This window comes from Drosophila kikkawai, chromosome 2R (assembly GCF_030179895.1).
Source record: "Drosophila kikkawai strain 14028-0561.14 chromosome 2R, DkikHiC1v2, whole genome shotgun sequence".
Classification (NCBI taxonomy): Eukaryota; Metazoa; Arthropoda; class Insecta; order Diptera; family Drosophilidae; genus Drosophila; species Drosophila kikkawai.
Window position 1 is genome coordinate 8,070,912 of NC_091729.1, and position 15,020 is coordinate 8,085,931.

At 41.7% G+C, this 15,020-nt stretch overlaps 3 protein-coding genes and 9 non-coding genes across 13 annotated transcripts in view; 1 reads left to right on the forward strand and 11 right to left on the reverse strand.

Moving 5' to 3' along the window:
* The first annotated feature begins 3,572 nt into the window (after positions 1–3,572).
* LOC108086181 (ctenidin-1) lies at positions 3,573–5,365 on the forward strand. Its single transcript, XM_070284490.1, has 2 exons — positions 3,573–3,662; positions 4,542–5,365. Exons 1-2 carry the CDS (start codon positions 3,582–3,584, stop codon positions 5,184–5,186), a joined length of 726 nt encoding a protein of 241 aa, XP_070140591.1. The 5' UTR covers positions 3,573–3,581; the 3' UTR covers positions 5,187–5,365.
* Positions 5,366–7,387: 2,022 nt separating this feature from the next.
* LOC108086193 (uncharacterized) overlaps positions 7,388–15,020 on the reverse strand; it is a 101,971-nt gene continuing 94,338 nt past the window's right edge. The window contains exon 2 of one of the 2 annotated variants that reach the window (XM_041777031.2): positions 7,388–8,489. In XM_041777031.2, coding sequence (XP_041632965.2) covers positions 7,483–8,289 — 807 coding nt within the window. In that variant the 5' untranslated portion in view covers positions 8,290–8,489 and the 3' untranslated portion in view covers positions 7,388–7,482. Of the gene's footprint in view, positions 8,490–8,643; positions 8,839–15,020 lie in introns of those variants that run through there. The other variant, XR_011444652.1, reaches the window with a different exon arrangement.
* Positions 9,249–10,098, reverse strand: LOC108086249 (uncharacterized). Its single transcript, XM_070284780.1, has one exon. It carries the CDS (start codon positions 9,834–9,836, stop codon positions 9,468–9,470), a length of 369 nt encoding a protein of 122 aa, XP_070140881.1. The 5' UTR covers positions 9,837–10,098; the 3' UTR covers positions 9,249–9,467.
* On the reverse strand, positions 10,948–11,066 carry LOC121503007 (5S ribosomal RNA). The gene has a single exon (XR_005991200.1). It is a non-coding gene; the product is annotated as a 5S ribosomal RNA (ribosomal RNA).
* Positions 11,420–11,538, reverse strand: LOC121503014 (5S ribosomal RNA). The gene has a single exon (XR_005991207.2). It is a non-coding gene; the product is annotated as a 5S ribosomal RNA (ribosomal RNA).
* Positions 11,892–12,010, reverse strand: LOC121503006 (5S ribosomal RNA). Its single transcript, XR_005991199.2, has one exon. It is a non-coding gene; the product is annotated as a 5S ribosomal RNA (ribosomal RNA).
* LOC121503005 (5S ribosomal RNA) lies at positions 12,363–12,481 on the reverse strand. The gene has a single exon (XR_005991198.1). It is a non-coding gene; the product is annotated as a 5S ribosomal RNA (ribosomal RNA).
* Positions 12,835–12,953, reverse strand: LOC121503013 (5S ribosomal RNA). Its single transcript, XR_005991206.2, has one exon. It is a non-coding gene; the product is annotated as a 5S ribosomal RNA (ribosomal RNA).
* Positions 13,306–13,424, reverse strand: LOC121503010 (5S ribosomal RNA). The gene has a single exon (XR_005991203.2). It is a non-coding gene; the product is annotated as a 5S ribosomal RNA (ribosomal RNA).
* LOC121503004 (5S ribosomal RNA) lies at positions 13,774–13,892 on the reverse strand. Its single transcript, XR_005991197.2, has one exon. It is a non-coding gene; the product is annotated as a 5S ribosomal RNA (ribosomal RNA).
* LOC121503011 (5S ribosomal RNA) lies at positions 14,246–14,364 on the reverse strand. The gene has a single exon (XR_005991204.2). It is a non-coding gene; the product is annotated as a 5S ribosomal RNA (ribosomal RNA).
* On the reverse strand, positions 14,717–14,835 carry LOC121503003 (5S ribosomal RNA). The gene has a single exon (XR_005991196.2). It is a non-coding gene; the product is annotated as a 5S ribosomal RNA (ribosomal RNA).

Below are 15,020 nucleotides of genomic sequence, written 5' to 3' on the forward strand. Positions count from 1 at the left end.
TCCCGTCTCTCCCGTCGGTAGGGATTGTGTAAGAGGTGCTGATGCGGGATTTATGATGGCATTAGGGGCCGCTTAAATTGCACTTTCGGCTGGTAGGTGGCGAGTAGCGATCGCATCTGTAATTAGTGAAGTGTCGCCACGCCCCTGAAAACCGCCTCCATGGCAGCACTTTCCCAGTGCAAATACTAAGGGAAGCCACATATGCAAATGCTGTTTACATATGTGCAAGAGCTTAAGGCATTAAGACTAACAAGAAAGGAAGCTAACTTTAGCACACTGAAGTTCATATACCCTTGCAGTTTGCAATACGTTCACTAAGAACCGATCCATTCAGGTCAAATTAATAGAAAAACCAACAAGTTGAAGATAGCTTATTATCATTTTGTTTTTATTTTATTTATTTTTTTCTTTTCTTTTTTTTTTCTTTCTTTGTGAAATAACTAATGAAATACAAATTATCAAGTTCATTTTATTTACCTATACATATTATACATATTTACCGTTTGACAATTTTACGTTCGACACCTTAACTTTTTCTCTGTATCTACCAATCGTTCCTATGGCAACTATGTATATATATAGTCTTCCGATTTTTATAAAATTATAAACAACTAAAATTCTGAAATAATACAAAATGGAAATATAGGCATTTCTGTTACATTTGTTGATTTTTATACCCTTGCAGGGTATTATAATTTCAGTCAGAAGTTTGCAACGCAGTGAAGGAGACGTTTCCGACCCTATAAAGTATATATATTCTTGATCAGCATCAACAGCCGAGTCGATCTAGCCATGTCCGTCTGTCCGTCTGTCCGTCTGTCCGTCCGTCTGTCCGTCCGTCTGTCCGTCCGTCCGTCTGTCCGTTTCTACGCAAACTTGTCCCTCAGTTTTAAAGCTATCTGAATGAAACTTTGCATATAGTCTTCTATATACTCTCACTGCTATATATGTCGGAACGGGCCGGATCGGACGACTATATCATATAGCTGCCATACAAATGCTCGATATATTTTTAGAAAAAAAATTATAACTTTGTTGTTTTTCAACATTTTGGCACCATTTTTTAGATATGACCATTTTATATTATTTCTGAATTTTAATAAAAATTTTATGAAAATCAGACGACTATATCATATAGCTGCCATAGGAACGATCGGGAAATTAATAGAAAAAAAATTATATATTCGTTGTTTTTCAACGTATTTTCATCTACTCCGGGATATAAGCTTATTTTATTATTCTAGAATTTTGGTATAAATTTCAACAAAATCGGACAACTAAATATAAATATAAATATAAACTTTTTATATTAAATTGTAATTTTTTCCAACACACTTTACTTAACGCCTCTCGTTTAAAAGTTGTTATAAAAAAATCACGGCCATTTTTAGGAGTTTTTCACCAAAATAATAAAAACTCGCGTTTTTTCGAATTCTTATTCGAATATTTTGAAATATGTTTTAGAATATGCTAGACTCTGTCAATATTGATCAATTGGAACACCTGTAATGTGACTGTATTGAAACAAAGATTAATTATATTTATTTTAATATATATTTTTTTAATTTTTCCAATCTTTTCTATGTCAGCTTTGTAAAGTAGTTTGTAATGTTTTATTCCGAGTGCTTTAATACTGAGAGACTAGTTTGTGGAGAAACGGAGAACCTCCGAGAACCGGCTAGCTCGACTCTGCTGTTGATGCTGATCAAGAATATACATATATATACATGACCCTATAAAGTCAGAAGGGTCTCTTTCACTGCGTTGCAAACTTCAAAATAAAATTATAATACCCTGCAAGGGTATAAAAAGTGAAGCCGGTACGAATTTTTTGTGTTGAACAAACAGAAGCAGCAGTGGTGATGATGACGATGACCTGAAGAAAGCATATTGCGAGCTTGATTGGAGTTACCACATAGGACGTTGATGTAATAAACACAAATAATACCTTTATCATAAAAAAAAATATTTGCTATAAAGTGTGTCTAAATACTGAGGAACTAGAAGCTGAGGAATCTGGTCTATATTTATTAACCGATCAATTCGTGGGTTTTGTCGATGAGTACAGGCAACTAACGTCTTCGATTTTGAACAATAAAATAAAAAAATTAATATCCCAAATATCAAACATAACAAAAAATTATATTCTTTCCTTTTATTATTATGTTTTTTTTTTTTTACTACCAGGTGTTTATTAAACATCATGGCTAACACTAAATATTACTGCACGTACTATTTCAATTATATAAAGTGTATATCTCTTTATATTTTTCTTAGTCTAATCCTTTTACATTTGAACTTTGATATATCGAAAATCCCAAAATTTCTGGCTCTTGTAGGTATTATTTACCTACTTACTCTTAATTACAAAAAATAAGTACCAACTTTTTGATGATATGCCAGTAATAACGTTATTAGCTTTTGAGATTGTGATTTATTATTGCTATATTTTTTGGGCTATATTGTTGCTGTGCCCCAGAGGCGCCTTGGTTGGGAAACACCGACTGGCATATGGCATCAGGTAACTGGCCATTTCCCTTGCCTGATCCTCAATGGTCGGTGACGAATCAGGCCTTGGCCAATCGGCAAGCGCTTTTTTGGCCATGTTTTTTGGAATACATTTTCGTCTGGCGTCACGCCCAAGGTAGTGATGGATCGGCATGAGGAATGGAGCCGAAGCCTGCCAGCTTTGTCATCGGTTTCATCGATTACAGGCGGACAGACTGGACTGGGTCTGGGGATGACTCCCCTCTGAAATGCAAATCAAATAATGGCATCAATTTTTACAGCGCCACAAGTTGCAAGTTGGCCTGATGCTGCTGCGACTGCTGCTGCGACTACTGCTGTTGCGGATCGTGACGGGATTATGCAATGGGAAAAAGGTGCAGCGGCGACCAGTCTGCAGTTTACAGTCTGGGGGATGCGCCTGCGCCGATGCCTGTGCAAACTAATCTCTTTGGGCCAGAAACAACCACAAACTGTTGCAGATGCGACAATCGAACGATGTTGCAGTTATGACTTTCGTCTGCTGCCATCCCCATGCCCATAGCCAGTGGAAGCGCAAATCGAAAGCCAGACTCATGCCCATTCCCTGATTGCTCCCCCTGACTAATGGCGCGATGATGCAGCAGCATTTGGCCCACATTGCGGCGCGTCTGTTGGGTGGCTCCTCACCCTGCTTGCACTGGGAGAAAATGCTCGGTATGCTCATGGAATATAATCATATTTGTATGCCTGGCAAGTATCTATTTATCCTATCCTTTTACAAAATATGTAATTTCATAAATTTGCTTGATTTGCAAGGACACACCTCAGCACAACTGTGTGAACCAAACGAGCGATATTTTGCGAGCTCTTCTGACTGAAGATCTGTATATTGAGTAAGATAAATGATATGTTTTTTCGGCCAGTGCAGCATCTCCAACATCTGCGGCGGTGGTGCGCGTGGAAAATGGTTTTTCCTCATGCTGCTGTTGGCTTTTTCTCTTACCAGGCAGCGCTTTTCCGGTTAATATCTGTGGTGTAGTGGTGTTATGTTGCTCCTTGGTTTCGTATAAAAGCGGCGACCGCTATCGGTGGTCATGTCAGTTGTGGATTCGCCGCGTTCCGTAAAGCGCCATAGACAACGAGTTAACCCAAGCGGAGCGTTCCTCGCAATGAAAGTACGTCAAGAATGTAAAGATACTCACTGCGCAGCGTGAGCCGCTCTGTCGCAAATAATGAAAACCCATAACAAAGATATATTGGTGAATTTCGGCCTAAAGTTAATTAATATCAAATAATAAAATCTGTGCGGAGGAGATATTGATCTGAATCGGATGATAAACATGAAATCCTTCTAATCCCATCACCAAGTTATAATATTGTTTCCGTCTGTGGCCAACTAAAATAATAGTTTCGTATGTCCTTTTATAACTTCGCAAATAATAATCTTCATTCTTGATGAGTATCAGCCGAATTGATCTAGCCATGTCCGTCTATTCGTTTCTGAGCAAACTAGTCTCTCGATTTTATGAAAGAGACTTTGTGGATATTCTTTCTATTGCAGTTTATATGGGCCTCATCTGGACACCGTATCCTTTGACGGTCATAGAAACTAACCGAATTTATTTTGAATAAGTATCCATCCTGAGATTTATAGTTTCGCAATTCCCGAATATTCCTACAAGGTCCCTTAAAAGTGCCAGAAAACAAAGGATACTGAACAATGTTCTTTATCGATTCTATAAATTTTTACCTTTATTGTTGTTACAACTCAAATAACAACTTTTGAGTGTTCAGTTTAAAATTGCAAGGGAATTTCGGCTTTCCGACTTTACACTTCCTTTCTTGTCTTGCTTTTATGTTCTAGAAAAGTATTTTCGAGCGCTTCGGTGTAATCCTTTCGAGTCTTTTAAAATAAGCCCTGAAAATCGGATTTATATTTTATTTTATGCAATCGTTAAAAACTGGGGATTCCACATTCGATAAAACTTGAATGTAGCTCTCTTACTTGTTTCGGTTTTCGCGTGTTTCTCATCCAATTCCCCTTTACCTTCTAGGCCTTTGTGTGTCTCCTGCTCATCGGAGTAGCCAGTGTCTCAGCCAAGCCCAAGCCAGGCGGTGGCGGTGGGTGGTCTTCTGGAGGAGGAGGTGGTGGCGGCGGCGGCTGGTCGTCCGGAGGAGGAGGCGGTGGCCATGGAGGCGGCGGCGGTGGGGACGTGCAGATCATCAAGGTGATCACGGAAAGCGGCGGTGGCGGCGGAGGCGGCGGTTGGGCTTCAGGAGGAGGCGGCGGCGGTGGAGGTTGGTCATCGGGAGGAGGAGGAGGAGGCGGTGGCTGGTCATCCGGAGGCGGCGGCGGTGGAGGCTGGTCATCGGGTGGAGGAGGCGGTGGCCATGGAGGTGGTGGCGGCGGCGGCGGCGACGTAAAGCTCATCAAGATCATTAGCCTGGGATCCGGAGGAGGCGGCGGTGGCCATGGAGGCGGAGGCGGCGGCCATGGAGGCGGAGGCGGCGGTGGCTGGTCTTCGGGAGGAGGAGGTGGTCATGGAGGTGGCGGAGGAGGCGGCACCAAGGTCATCAAGATCATCAAGCTGAGCAGCGGCGGCGGAGGAGGCGGCGGTGGACACGGAGGCGGCGGTGGCTGGTCCTCGGGAGGAGGAGGCGGCGGTGGCGGCTGGCAGCCAGCCGGTGGTTGGGCCTAAACAAGGACACAACCCGAACTTCGTTCACTCTTGTAAATACTGTACATTTTCGATTCTGTAGATTCCGTAGACTCTTCGTATTTCATTTTGTTTTTGTTACTTTGATCACCTGACCCCCAACCCAGAACTGTTGAATAATAAAGCCTGACAAATTTGTATTATATTCCGCGAGAAGCGGTCAACACAATAAATGTACCCAAAAACTGTTACAAATTAATTTTGAATTATTTTTCTGCAGAGAAGAATTGTTATTTTTTTTAATCAGAAGTTAAGAAGAATTGTCATCGAGGTGAGGTTTAAAACATTTATTGAAAATCTACCTACGTTGCCATATAAATTTATCATTCCTATGAAATAGTAATAATAGTCTTTTACCAATGGGAAACTACTTTCACCATAAGTTAAATAGGCTATATTTATGGCTAGAAAAGATTAGGGACCCATTCTGAATCTTAACTAACGTAGTCCAAGGCGCCATAAGCGTTTATCAAAAATTAAAAAACTAGTCAAGCCGAGAGGAAAAACGTCTAAACATTCCAAAAGTTGCATACTTTACAACTGCATCGAAATCGGTGCAAGCACTAGCCAGTTTGGTATTAAATATTTTGCTAAAAAATCGAATGATGAAGCGAGTGGTATGTGGGAAAGTTAGGCAAGAAAAAGGCCTATTGACCAATAAGCACATATTACTCTGTGCATTTTTTGAATAGAATAGACTTTTTCGAACAACTTTGTTGGTTGGAATAAGTATTTTGACAAAACGTTTGTGTTCTGAGGCTGTTGAGCGCGTGCAAATCAACCAACGCTTAAATTTAATCATTTAAATATTTATTTATTTAAAAAACTAAGATTTGTTAAAATTTATCTAAATTATCTTTAACAAGAAAGGTTGCTTACTTACGGCATGCCGAAGTTTGTATACCCTGTATAACAGGAAATATTATATATCAAAATTGTATATTTTTACATAGCGTATTACAACTAAAAATTAAATATTTAATCGTATTAAATAAGTATATTTTAGATTTTAAATAACTAATATATTAAACAATATAAATGTTTTTAACAGTAACATCAAATTTCATTACATTTACTTTTACTTATTATATTTACATATAGTCTTCCGATTTTCATAAAATAAAAACGAAATTCTGTAATATTAAAAAATTACTACATCTCAACGAAGATGGAAATATGTTGAAAAACAGCAAAGTTACAAGTTTTCATATTACCAATTCTTTTCTTTTTTCCAAGAAAGAATATTGGTTAAGTGCTTTTAAAGTTTATTTTATTTATATGCAAAAAATAAACAAGAAATGAACCTAACTTCGGCACACCGAAGTTTGTATAAAGTTGCAATTTGACCATGAAGAATTGAGCCATTCTAGTTATATTATGAAAAAAAAAAAATAAATAAAAGGAAATATATAAAAGTTGTATATTTATACATAGCATATAATATCTATTAATTTCCTGATCGTTCCTATGGCAGCTATATAGTCATCCGATTTTCATAAAATTAAAAACGAAATTCTGAAATAATAAAAAATGGCAATATCTAAAAAAAACAGCCAAGTTATTTTTTTTCTAAAAATTTGTTAATCGTTTCTATGGCAGCTATGTATATGTTATAGTCATCCGTTTTGGCCCGTTCCGACATACATATGTATGTATATAGCAGTGAGAGTATTCAGAAGACTATACGCAAAGATTCATTCAGTTATGTATGTAGTTTCAAAACTGAGGGACTAGTTTGCTTAGAAACAGACATACGGCCTGTCGTACGGATTTTGAAGTTGTTAGTTAAAATTGTCATTTTCCTCTTAAGTTAATTTGAAAATAAAAATTGACTATAACTTTTATTTAAAAAATGGATAATAAAAATTGAATTGCAATAACTTTTTAACTAAGCGACCTATTGCTGAGGAGGGCTCGTTGCAAAAACATAAAAAGCATCGTCTATCCCCGGGTATCTGGCCGTTTGTTATTACTAAAAAATAATAATCCATGACGAATACTGTTTTGGTATTTTGCATAGTTAAAGTAATAAGCAACATTCCCATTTGTTCATATGCAGAAATCATTAAGCTTTAATTCTGCATACTTGAGAGCTGCCCGAGATAAGATCACCTTCTGCAGTCAAGGTCGACGGACGCTTCTTTACCCCAATCCAAGTGTGTCATGCAAATCGAAGAACAAAGTTGTTTTTTTATCACATTAATCGCCTCGATATCGATTATTTTGTTTTTTACTAGGCACAAATACAAAGAAGAGAAAGAGATGAGAGTTCCAGGGGTTACCAGTTTCCTGCATAGGCATTGGCCGAGGCCTTGGCATAGGCGCCACTACCTCCACCGCCGCCACCGTTTCCACACGAGTGGCAGCCGCCGCCATTGTTGCCACCTCCTCCTCCGTAGCTCCAACTGTTGGCGCTGCTGCTGGCATAGGAGCCACTGCCGCCGGATCCACCACCGCCGCCACCCCACTGTGTGGGTTGTCCACCGCCGCCTCCATGGTAACCACCACCTCCATTGTAGCCACCTCCACCGCCACCGTGGTAGCCACCTCCTGCGCCACCGTGGTAGCCTCCTCCGCCATGGCCACCGCCGCCACCACCCCACTGGTGGCCACCTCCTCCTCCTCCACTGTAGACGGGCTTTACAATGTAGACATCGATAGTGCTGCCACCTCCGTGGCCTTGGCCTCCTCCTTGATAGCCTCCTCCGCCGCCTCCGTGATAACCACCACCGCCTCCTCCGTGATAACCACCACCGCCTCCTCCATTATAAACACCACCGCCTCCTCCGTGATAGCCACCACCTCCGCCGTTAAAGCCGCCTCCTCCGCCTCCACCCCAGCCGAATCCACCGCCGCCGCCTCCTCCCCAGCCTCCGCCGATGCCACCACCACCAAAAAGTAGCTTCTTCTTCAAACCCAGCAGCGAGGGCTGGGCAAAGTCCACACAGCTGGCCAGGACTAGCAGCGACAGGCTGCACATTTGCCAAAGTTTCATCTTAGTTCCGGTTCCGATCGGCTTGGCTTTGCACTTGGATTCGATTCTCGTCAGGTTTAGTTCGATGTCGCGGCTGGTGATCAACATCATTGGTCGGCGGTGGGCTTTCAGATTTATAAGATCCACCCCATTGTTTGTTTGGGAACGGGTATAGATAGGTATGGGGATGGATAGTATAGAATCGAAGTGGGACTGCTCTCGTGGGAAGCTCGGGGGAGTTACACAACATTAATTACTCTCGATGGCCCAGCGGCTGCTACGCAGGGAGACCTGACTCGTTGATGCTCTGACTAGAGATAAATATCGAAAGTAAAAGTCCAATATAAATATCGCCTCAATATCATATTAAAACTACGTATATTTAAAAATTTTAAATGTCGAAAAACTTTGCATGTGATCGCAAAAAAAAAAAAACATATAGTGGAATGCGTGATACTTTGAAATTTTAGGATATGTATACAAATATCACTCATTCGCCCTGCCTGGATAACTCCATATTAATGTGAGTGTCCGAGTGATGTAGTAATAATACCCCTATTTCCCATAGGGTAACGGCAATTACATGCATGACATCTGCTGGAAAATCCCTCTTACTCATCTTCCAAAGATGAGAGAGGGAGAATGATGGATGCCAGAGATCTAAAATTAAAAAGAGGCAAAGCAAACGATTTTTAAAGCTAAGCATTTGGGGTCAAATTACGTCATAACTCACAACAGATATCTCACTACAAGTAACGACTATAAATATGTAAATGAAATATACACAAGCTTTGCTGATAACTTGGTTTGTTGGCTTACAAAGCTCATCAGTATGTGGGAAGTCAATTGAAAAATCCCCGCCAAAACGAGAAGAATTTATTAAGGAAGTCTTGAAATCACTTTGGTGGAAGTCCCAGAAATTCCTGAGAGATTAAAGATCCGGATTTCAAGATTGCTCGGGCGTTTGTACTATGAAGCCTCCAGAGCTTTATAACATCCAAGACTTTGCTTTACGCTCTTAGTCCCTAATCCTTCATTAAGGTTTAGAAATGTCCTTCAAATCATAAACTATCTTTGTTGTTTAGTTTGCAAGAGTAAAGGATGTTTATTTAAATAAAAACAATGTAGGAGAAATATGTTTTTAAGACAGGAGGTTGTAGAATGTTTGAAGGAGGGATCAGTGTTTCTCGGAAGGAACACACTGCATCCAGATCTTGGAGCCAGGGGCAGTTGCTGGGAGTATCTTCGGTTCGGGTTTGGGTTTTAGGTCTCTCTAGGATGTCTAGAATTTACCAGCCACCGCCACCATGCTTGCCACCACTGCCGCCGCCGCCGCCACCGCCACCATGCTTGCCGCCACCTCCGTTGCCACCACCACCATGCTTGCCACCTCCTCCTCCACCACCTCCGTGCTTGCCACCGCCTCCGCCTCCACCTCCTCCTCCGTTCTTCTGCCAGCCTCCTTGGCCACCGCCTCCGTTTCCGCCGCCACCTCCATTCTTTTGCCAGCCTCCTTGGCCTCCGCCTCCGTTTCCTCCACCTCCATTCTTTTGCCAGCCTCCTTGGCCGCCGCCACCACCTCCACCGCCATTGCCGCCGGCGGACACGATAGCGAAGAGGACGCCGAAGAGGAAGATAGCCAGCAGAGCGAAGCGCATGATGTAAAGCTGCTGAGTTGACTTTTTTTGATGAGAGTGGAAACTGTAACTGCAGAGGAACTGGCTCCGAAGAAACTGATGTCTTATCCAGGGCCTAGCTCCAGTTTATATAGTCGACGTCGGAACGGATTTGGATCGGGGATCCGATATAGCCAAGTCATGCTGCAGCATAGGAAACCGGCAGAGCTTCCAACAATGAACTTGATCTTGGCCAAAAGCAATTAATAAATACTGCTAAGAGCCATGTGTCTGTGTCATTTATCACTTGTAATATTATTTGCCTTGCACTTTCACAGCCTCCCAAGTTCTAGGGTACTTTTTGAGTATCATAGGGAAAAATTCAAACTGAATCTTCTACAAAGCAGCTGCATACAAAATTGTCTATGAAAGTTTTAGGCGCCGTCAATGGCGGGAGAGCTGGGAGCTCCCAAAAGTATTCTCTCTTAACCAACCAAAGTTGTTTGTTGTTTTTTACAGGGTATAGAAAATTCTAAATGTGAACTTCTCCGCAAAATAAATTAAAAAATAAACAAAACAAAACAACAAATGAGCCCACCAGATCGGAGAGTAAAGCAACAAACATTTAAACAAATAGAATGTTCGTCTCGAGTATCCGAGTGGGCACTTTATTTGACTCAAAGTAGTTACACGTGACCTTGGAGCTACTGCACACTGGGGAATACGAACGAAGATATGATATATCAACAGAACTATCCCGCGAAATACTATATAAAAAAAATATCTCGAAATTTAAAATATTTAAAATCATCTTATTTCATAGTATTGTTCCTTACATTATATTTGCAGTTCTTCACTTGTTATGTGGCATCAGAAATATGACAATTAAAATCTAAACAACATTTATTATTTTGGAATGAATCCACAATCTGAAATTCATTAAATTCCGGATTTACTTGCTGCTTAACCAAAATGTATATTTCAACCTCAGAGCAAAAATATTTTATGGTTTATGGCACAGAAAATGTTTTTTTTTGTTGCGAAATAATATTTATAAATTGGTATAAATTAGAAAAATACAAATAAAAGATACTCCCTGCGAGGGAAAAGCGCAAGTGCGGAGAAGCGGCAAAAGGCAAAAAGTTGTTGACGATGCCAACAACACGCGGTGTTCCCAAGCGGTCCCCCATCTAAGTACTAACCGCGCCCGACGCTGCTTAATTTCGGTGATCGGACGAGAACCGATGTATTCAGCGTGGTATGGTCGTTGGCGAAAGTCGCAGGTCTTAACTGGACCCTTATGGCACCTTTCGGCCATGCTACTCGAAGGCGATTTATTTGTATCTGCACCTTTAAGACAAGTATCTCAGACACAGGGCTGGGGGTGGCCCTTTTGCTTTGGGATAGGGGGAAATTCATTGTTTTGCTTGCTGCTTAACCAAAATGTATATTTCACCCTCAGAGCAAAAATATTTTATAGTTTATGGCACAGAAAATGTTTTTTTTTTGTTGCGAAATAATATTTAGAAATTGGTATAAATTAGAAAAATACAAATAAAAGATACTCCCTGCGAGGGAAAAGCGCAAGTGCGGAGAAGCGGCAAAAGGCAAAAAGTTGTTGACGATGCCAACAACACGCGGTGTTCCCAAGCGGTCCCCCATCTAAGTACTAACCGCGCCCGACGCTGCTTAATTTCGGTGATCGGACGAGAACCGATGTATTCAGCGTGGTATGGTCGTTGGCGAAAGTCGCAGGTCTTAACTGGACCCTTATGGCACCTTTCGGCCATGCTACTCGAAGGCGATTTATTTGTATCTGCACCTTTAAGACAAGTATCTCAGACACAGGGCTGGGGGTGGCCCTTTTGCTTTGGGATAGGGGGAAATTCATTGTTTTGCTTGCTGCTTAACCAAAATGTATATTTCACCCTCAGAGCAAAAATATTTTATAGTTTATGGCACAGAAAATGTTTTTTTTTTGTTGCGAAATAATATTTAGAAATTGGTATAAATTAGAAAAATACAAATAAAAGATACTCCCTGCGAGGGAAAAGCGCAAGTGCGGAGAAGCGGCAAAAGGCAAAAAGTTGTTGACGATGCCAACAACACGCGGTGTTCCCAAGCGGTCCCCCATCTAAGTACTAACCGCGCCCGACGCTGCTAAATTTCGGTGATCGGACGAGAACCGATGTATTCAGCGTGGTATGGTCGTTGGCAAAAGTCGCAGGTCTTAACTGGACCCTTATGGCACCTTTCGGCCATGCTACTCGAAGGCGATTTATTTGTATCTGCACCTTTAAGACAAGTATCTCAGACACAGGGCTGGGGGTGGCCCTTTTGCTTTGGGATAGGGGGAAATTCATTGTTTTGCTTGCTGCTTAACCAAAATGTATATTTCACCCTCAGAGCAAAAATATTTTATGGTTTATGGCAAAGAAAATGTTTTTTTTTGTTGCGAAATAATATTTAGAAATTGGTATAAATTAGAAAAATACAAATAAAAGATACTCCCTGCGAGTGAAAAGCGCAAGTGCGGAGAAGCGGCAAAAGGCAAAAAGTTGTTGACGATGCCAACAACACGCGGTGTTCCCAAGCGGTCCCCCATCTAAGTACTAACCGCGCCCGACGCTGCTTAATTTCGGTGATCGGACGAGAACCGATGTATTCAGCGTGGTATGGTCGTTGGCGAAAGTCGCAGGTCTTAACTGGACCCTTATGGCACCTTTCGGCCATGCTACTCGAAGGCGATTTATTTGTATCTGCACCTTTAAGACAAGTATCTCAGACACAGGGCTGGGGGTGGCCCTTTTGCTTTGGGATAGGGGGAAATTCATTGTTTTGCTTGCTGCTTAACCAAAATGTATATTTCACCCTCAGAGCAAAAATATTTTATAGTTTATGGCACAGAAAATGTTTTTTTTTTGTTGCGAAATAATATTTAGAAATTGGTATAAATTAGAAAAATACAAATAAAAGATACTCCCTGCGAGGGAAAAGCGCAAGTGCGGAGAAGCGGCAAAAGGCAAAAAGTTGTTGACGATGCCAACAACACGCGGTGTTCCCAAGCGGTCCCCCATCTAAGTACTAACCGCGCCCGACGCTGCTTAATTTCGGTGATCGGACGAGAACCGATGTATTCAGCGTGGTATGGTCGTTGGCGAAAGTCGCAGGTCTTAACTGGACCCTTATGGCACCTTTCGGCCATGCTACTCGAAGGCGATTTATTTGTATCTGCACCTTTAAGACAAGTATCTCAGACACAGGGCTGGGGGTGGCCCTTTTGCTTTGGGATAGGGGGAAATTCATTGTTTTGCTTGCTGCTTAACCAAAATGTATATTTCACCCTCAGAGCAAAAATATTTTATAGTTTATGGCACAGAAAATGTTTTTTTTTGTTGCGAAATAATATTTAGAAATTGGTATAAATTAGAAAAATACAAATAAAAGATACTCCCTGCGAGGGAAAAGCGCAAGTGCGGAGAAGCGGCAAAAGGCAAAAAGTTGTTGACGATGCCAACAACACGCGGTGTTCCCAAGCGGTCCCCCATCTAAGTACTAACCGCGCCCGACGCTGCTAAATTTCGGTGATCGGACGAGAACCGATGTATTCAGCGTGGTATGGTCGTTGGCAAAAGTCGCAGGTCTTAACTGGACCCTTATGGCACCTTTCGGCCATGCTACTCGAAGGCGATTTATTTGTATCTGCACCTTTAAGACAAGTATCTCAGACACAGGGCTGGGGGTGGCCCTTTTGCTTTGGGATAGGGGGAAATTCATTGTTTTGCTTGCCGCTTAACCAAAATGTATATTTCACCCTCAGAGCAAAAATATTTTATGGATTATGGCAAAGAAAATGTTTTTTTTGCAAAATAATATTTAGAAATTGGTATAAATTAGAAAAATACAAATAAAAGATACTCTCTGCGAGGGAAAAGCGCAAGTGCGGAGAAGCGGCAAAAGGCAAAAAGTTGTTGACGATGGCCAACAACACGCGGTGTTCCCAAGCGGTCCCTCATCTAAGTACTAACCGCGCCCGACGCTGCTTAATTTCGGTGATCGGACGAGAACCGATGTATTCAGCGTGGTATGGTCGTTGGCGAAAGTCGCAGGTCTTAACTGGACCCTTATGGCACCTTTCGGCCATGCTACTCGAAGGCGATTTATTTGTATCTGCACCTTTAAGACAAGTATCTCAGACACAGGGCTGGGGGTGGCCCTTTTGCTTTGGGATAGGGGGAAATTCATTGTTTTGCTTGCTGCTTAACCAAAATGTATATTTCACCCTCAGAGCAAAAATATTTTATAGTTTATGGCACAGAAAATGTTTTTTTTTTGTTGCGAAATAATATTTAGAAATTGGTATAAATTAGAAAAATACAAATAAAAGATACTCCCTGCGAGGGAAAAGCGCAAGTGCGGAGAAGCGGCAAAAGGCAAAAAGTTGTTGACGATGCCAACAACACGCGGTGTTCCCAAGCGGTCCCCCATCTAAGTACTAACCGCGCCCGACGCTGCTTAATTTCGGTGATCGGACGAGAACCGATGTATTCAGCGTGGTATGGTCGTTGGCGAAAGTCGCAGGTCTTAACTGGACCCTTATGGCACCTTTCGGCCATGCTACTCGAAGGCGATTTATTTGTATCTGCACCTTTAAGACAAGTATCTCAGACACAGGGCTGGGGGTGGCCCTTTTGCTTTGGGATAGGGGGAAATTCATTGTTTTGCTTGCTGCTTAACCAAAATGTATATTTCACCCTCAGAGCAAAAATATTTTATAGTTTATGGCACAGAAAATGTTTTTTTTTGTTGCGAAATAATATTTAGAAATTGGTATAAATTAGAAAAATACAAATAAAAGATACTCCCTGCGAGGGAAAAGCGCAAGTGCGGAGAAGCGGCAAAAGGCAAAAAGTTGTTGACGATGCCAACAACACGCGGTGTTCCCAAGCGGTCCCCCATCTAAGTACTAACCGCGCCCGACGCTGCTAAATTTCGGTGATCGGACGAGAACCGATGTATTCAGCGTGGTATGGTCGTTGGCAAAAGTCGCAGGTCTTAACTGGACCCTTATGGCACCTTTCGGCCATGCTACTCGAAGGCGATTTATTTGTATCTGCACCTTTAAGACAAGTATCTCAGACACAGGGCTGGGGGTGGCCCTTTTGCTTTGGGATAGGGGGAAATTCATTGTTTTGCTTGCCGCTTAACCAAAATGTATATTTCACC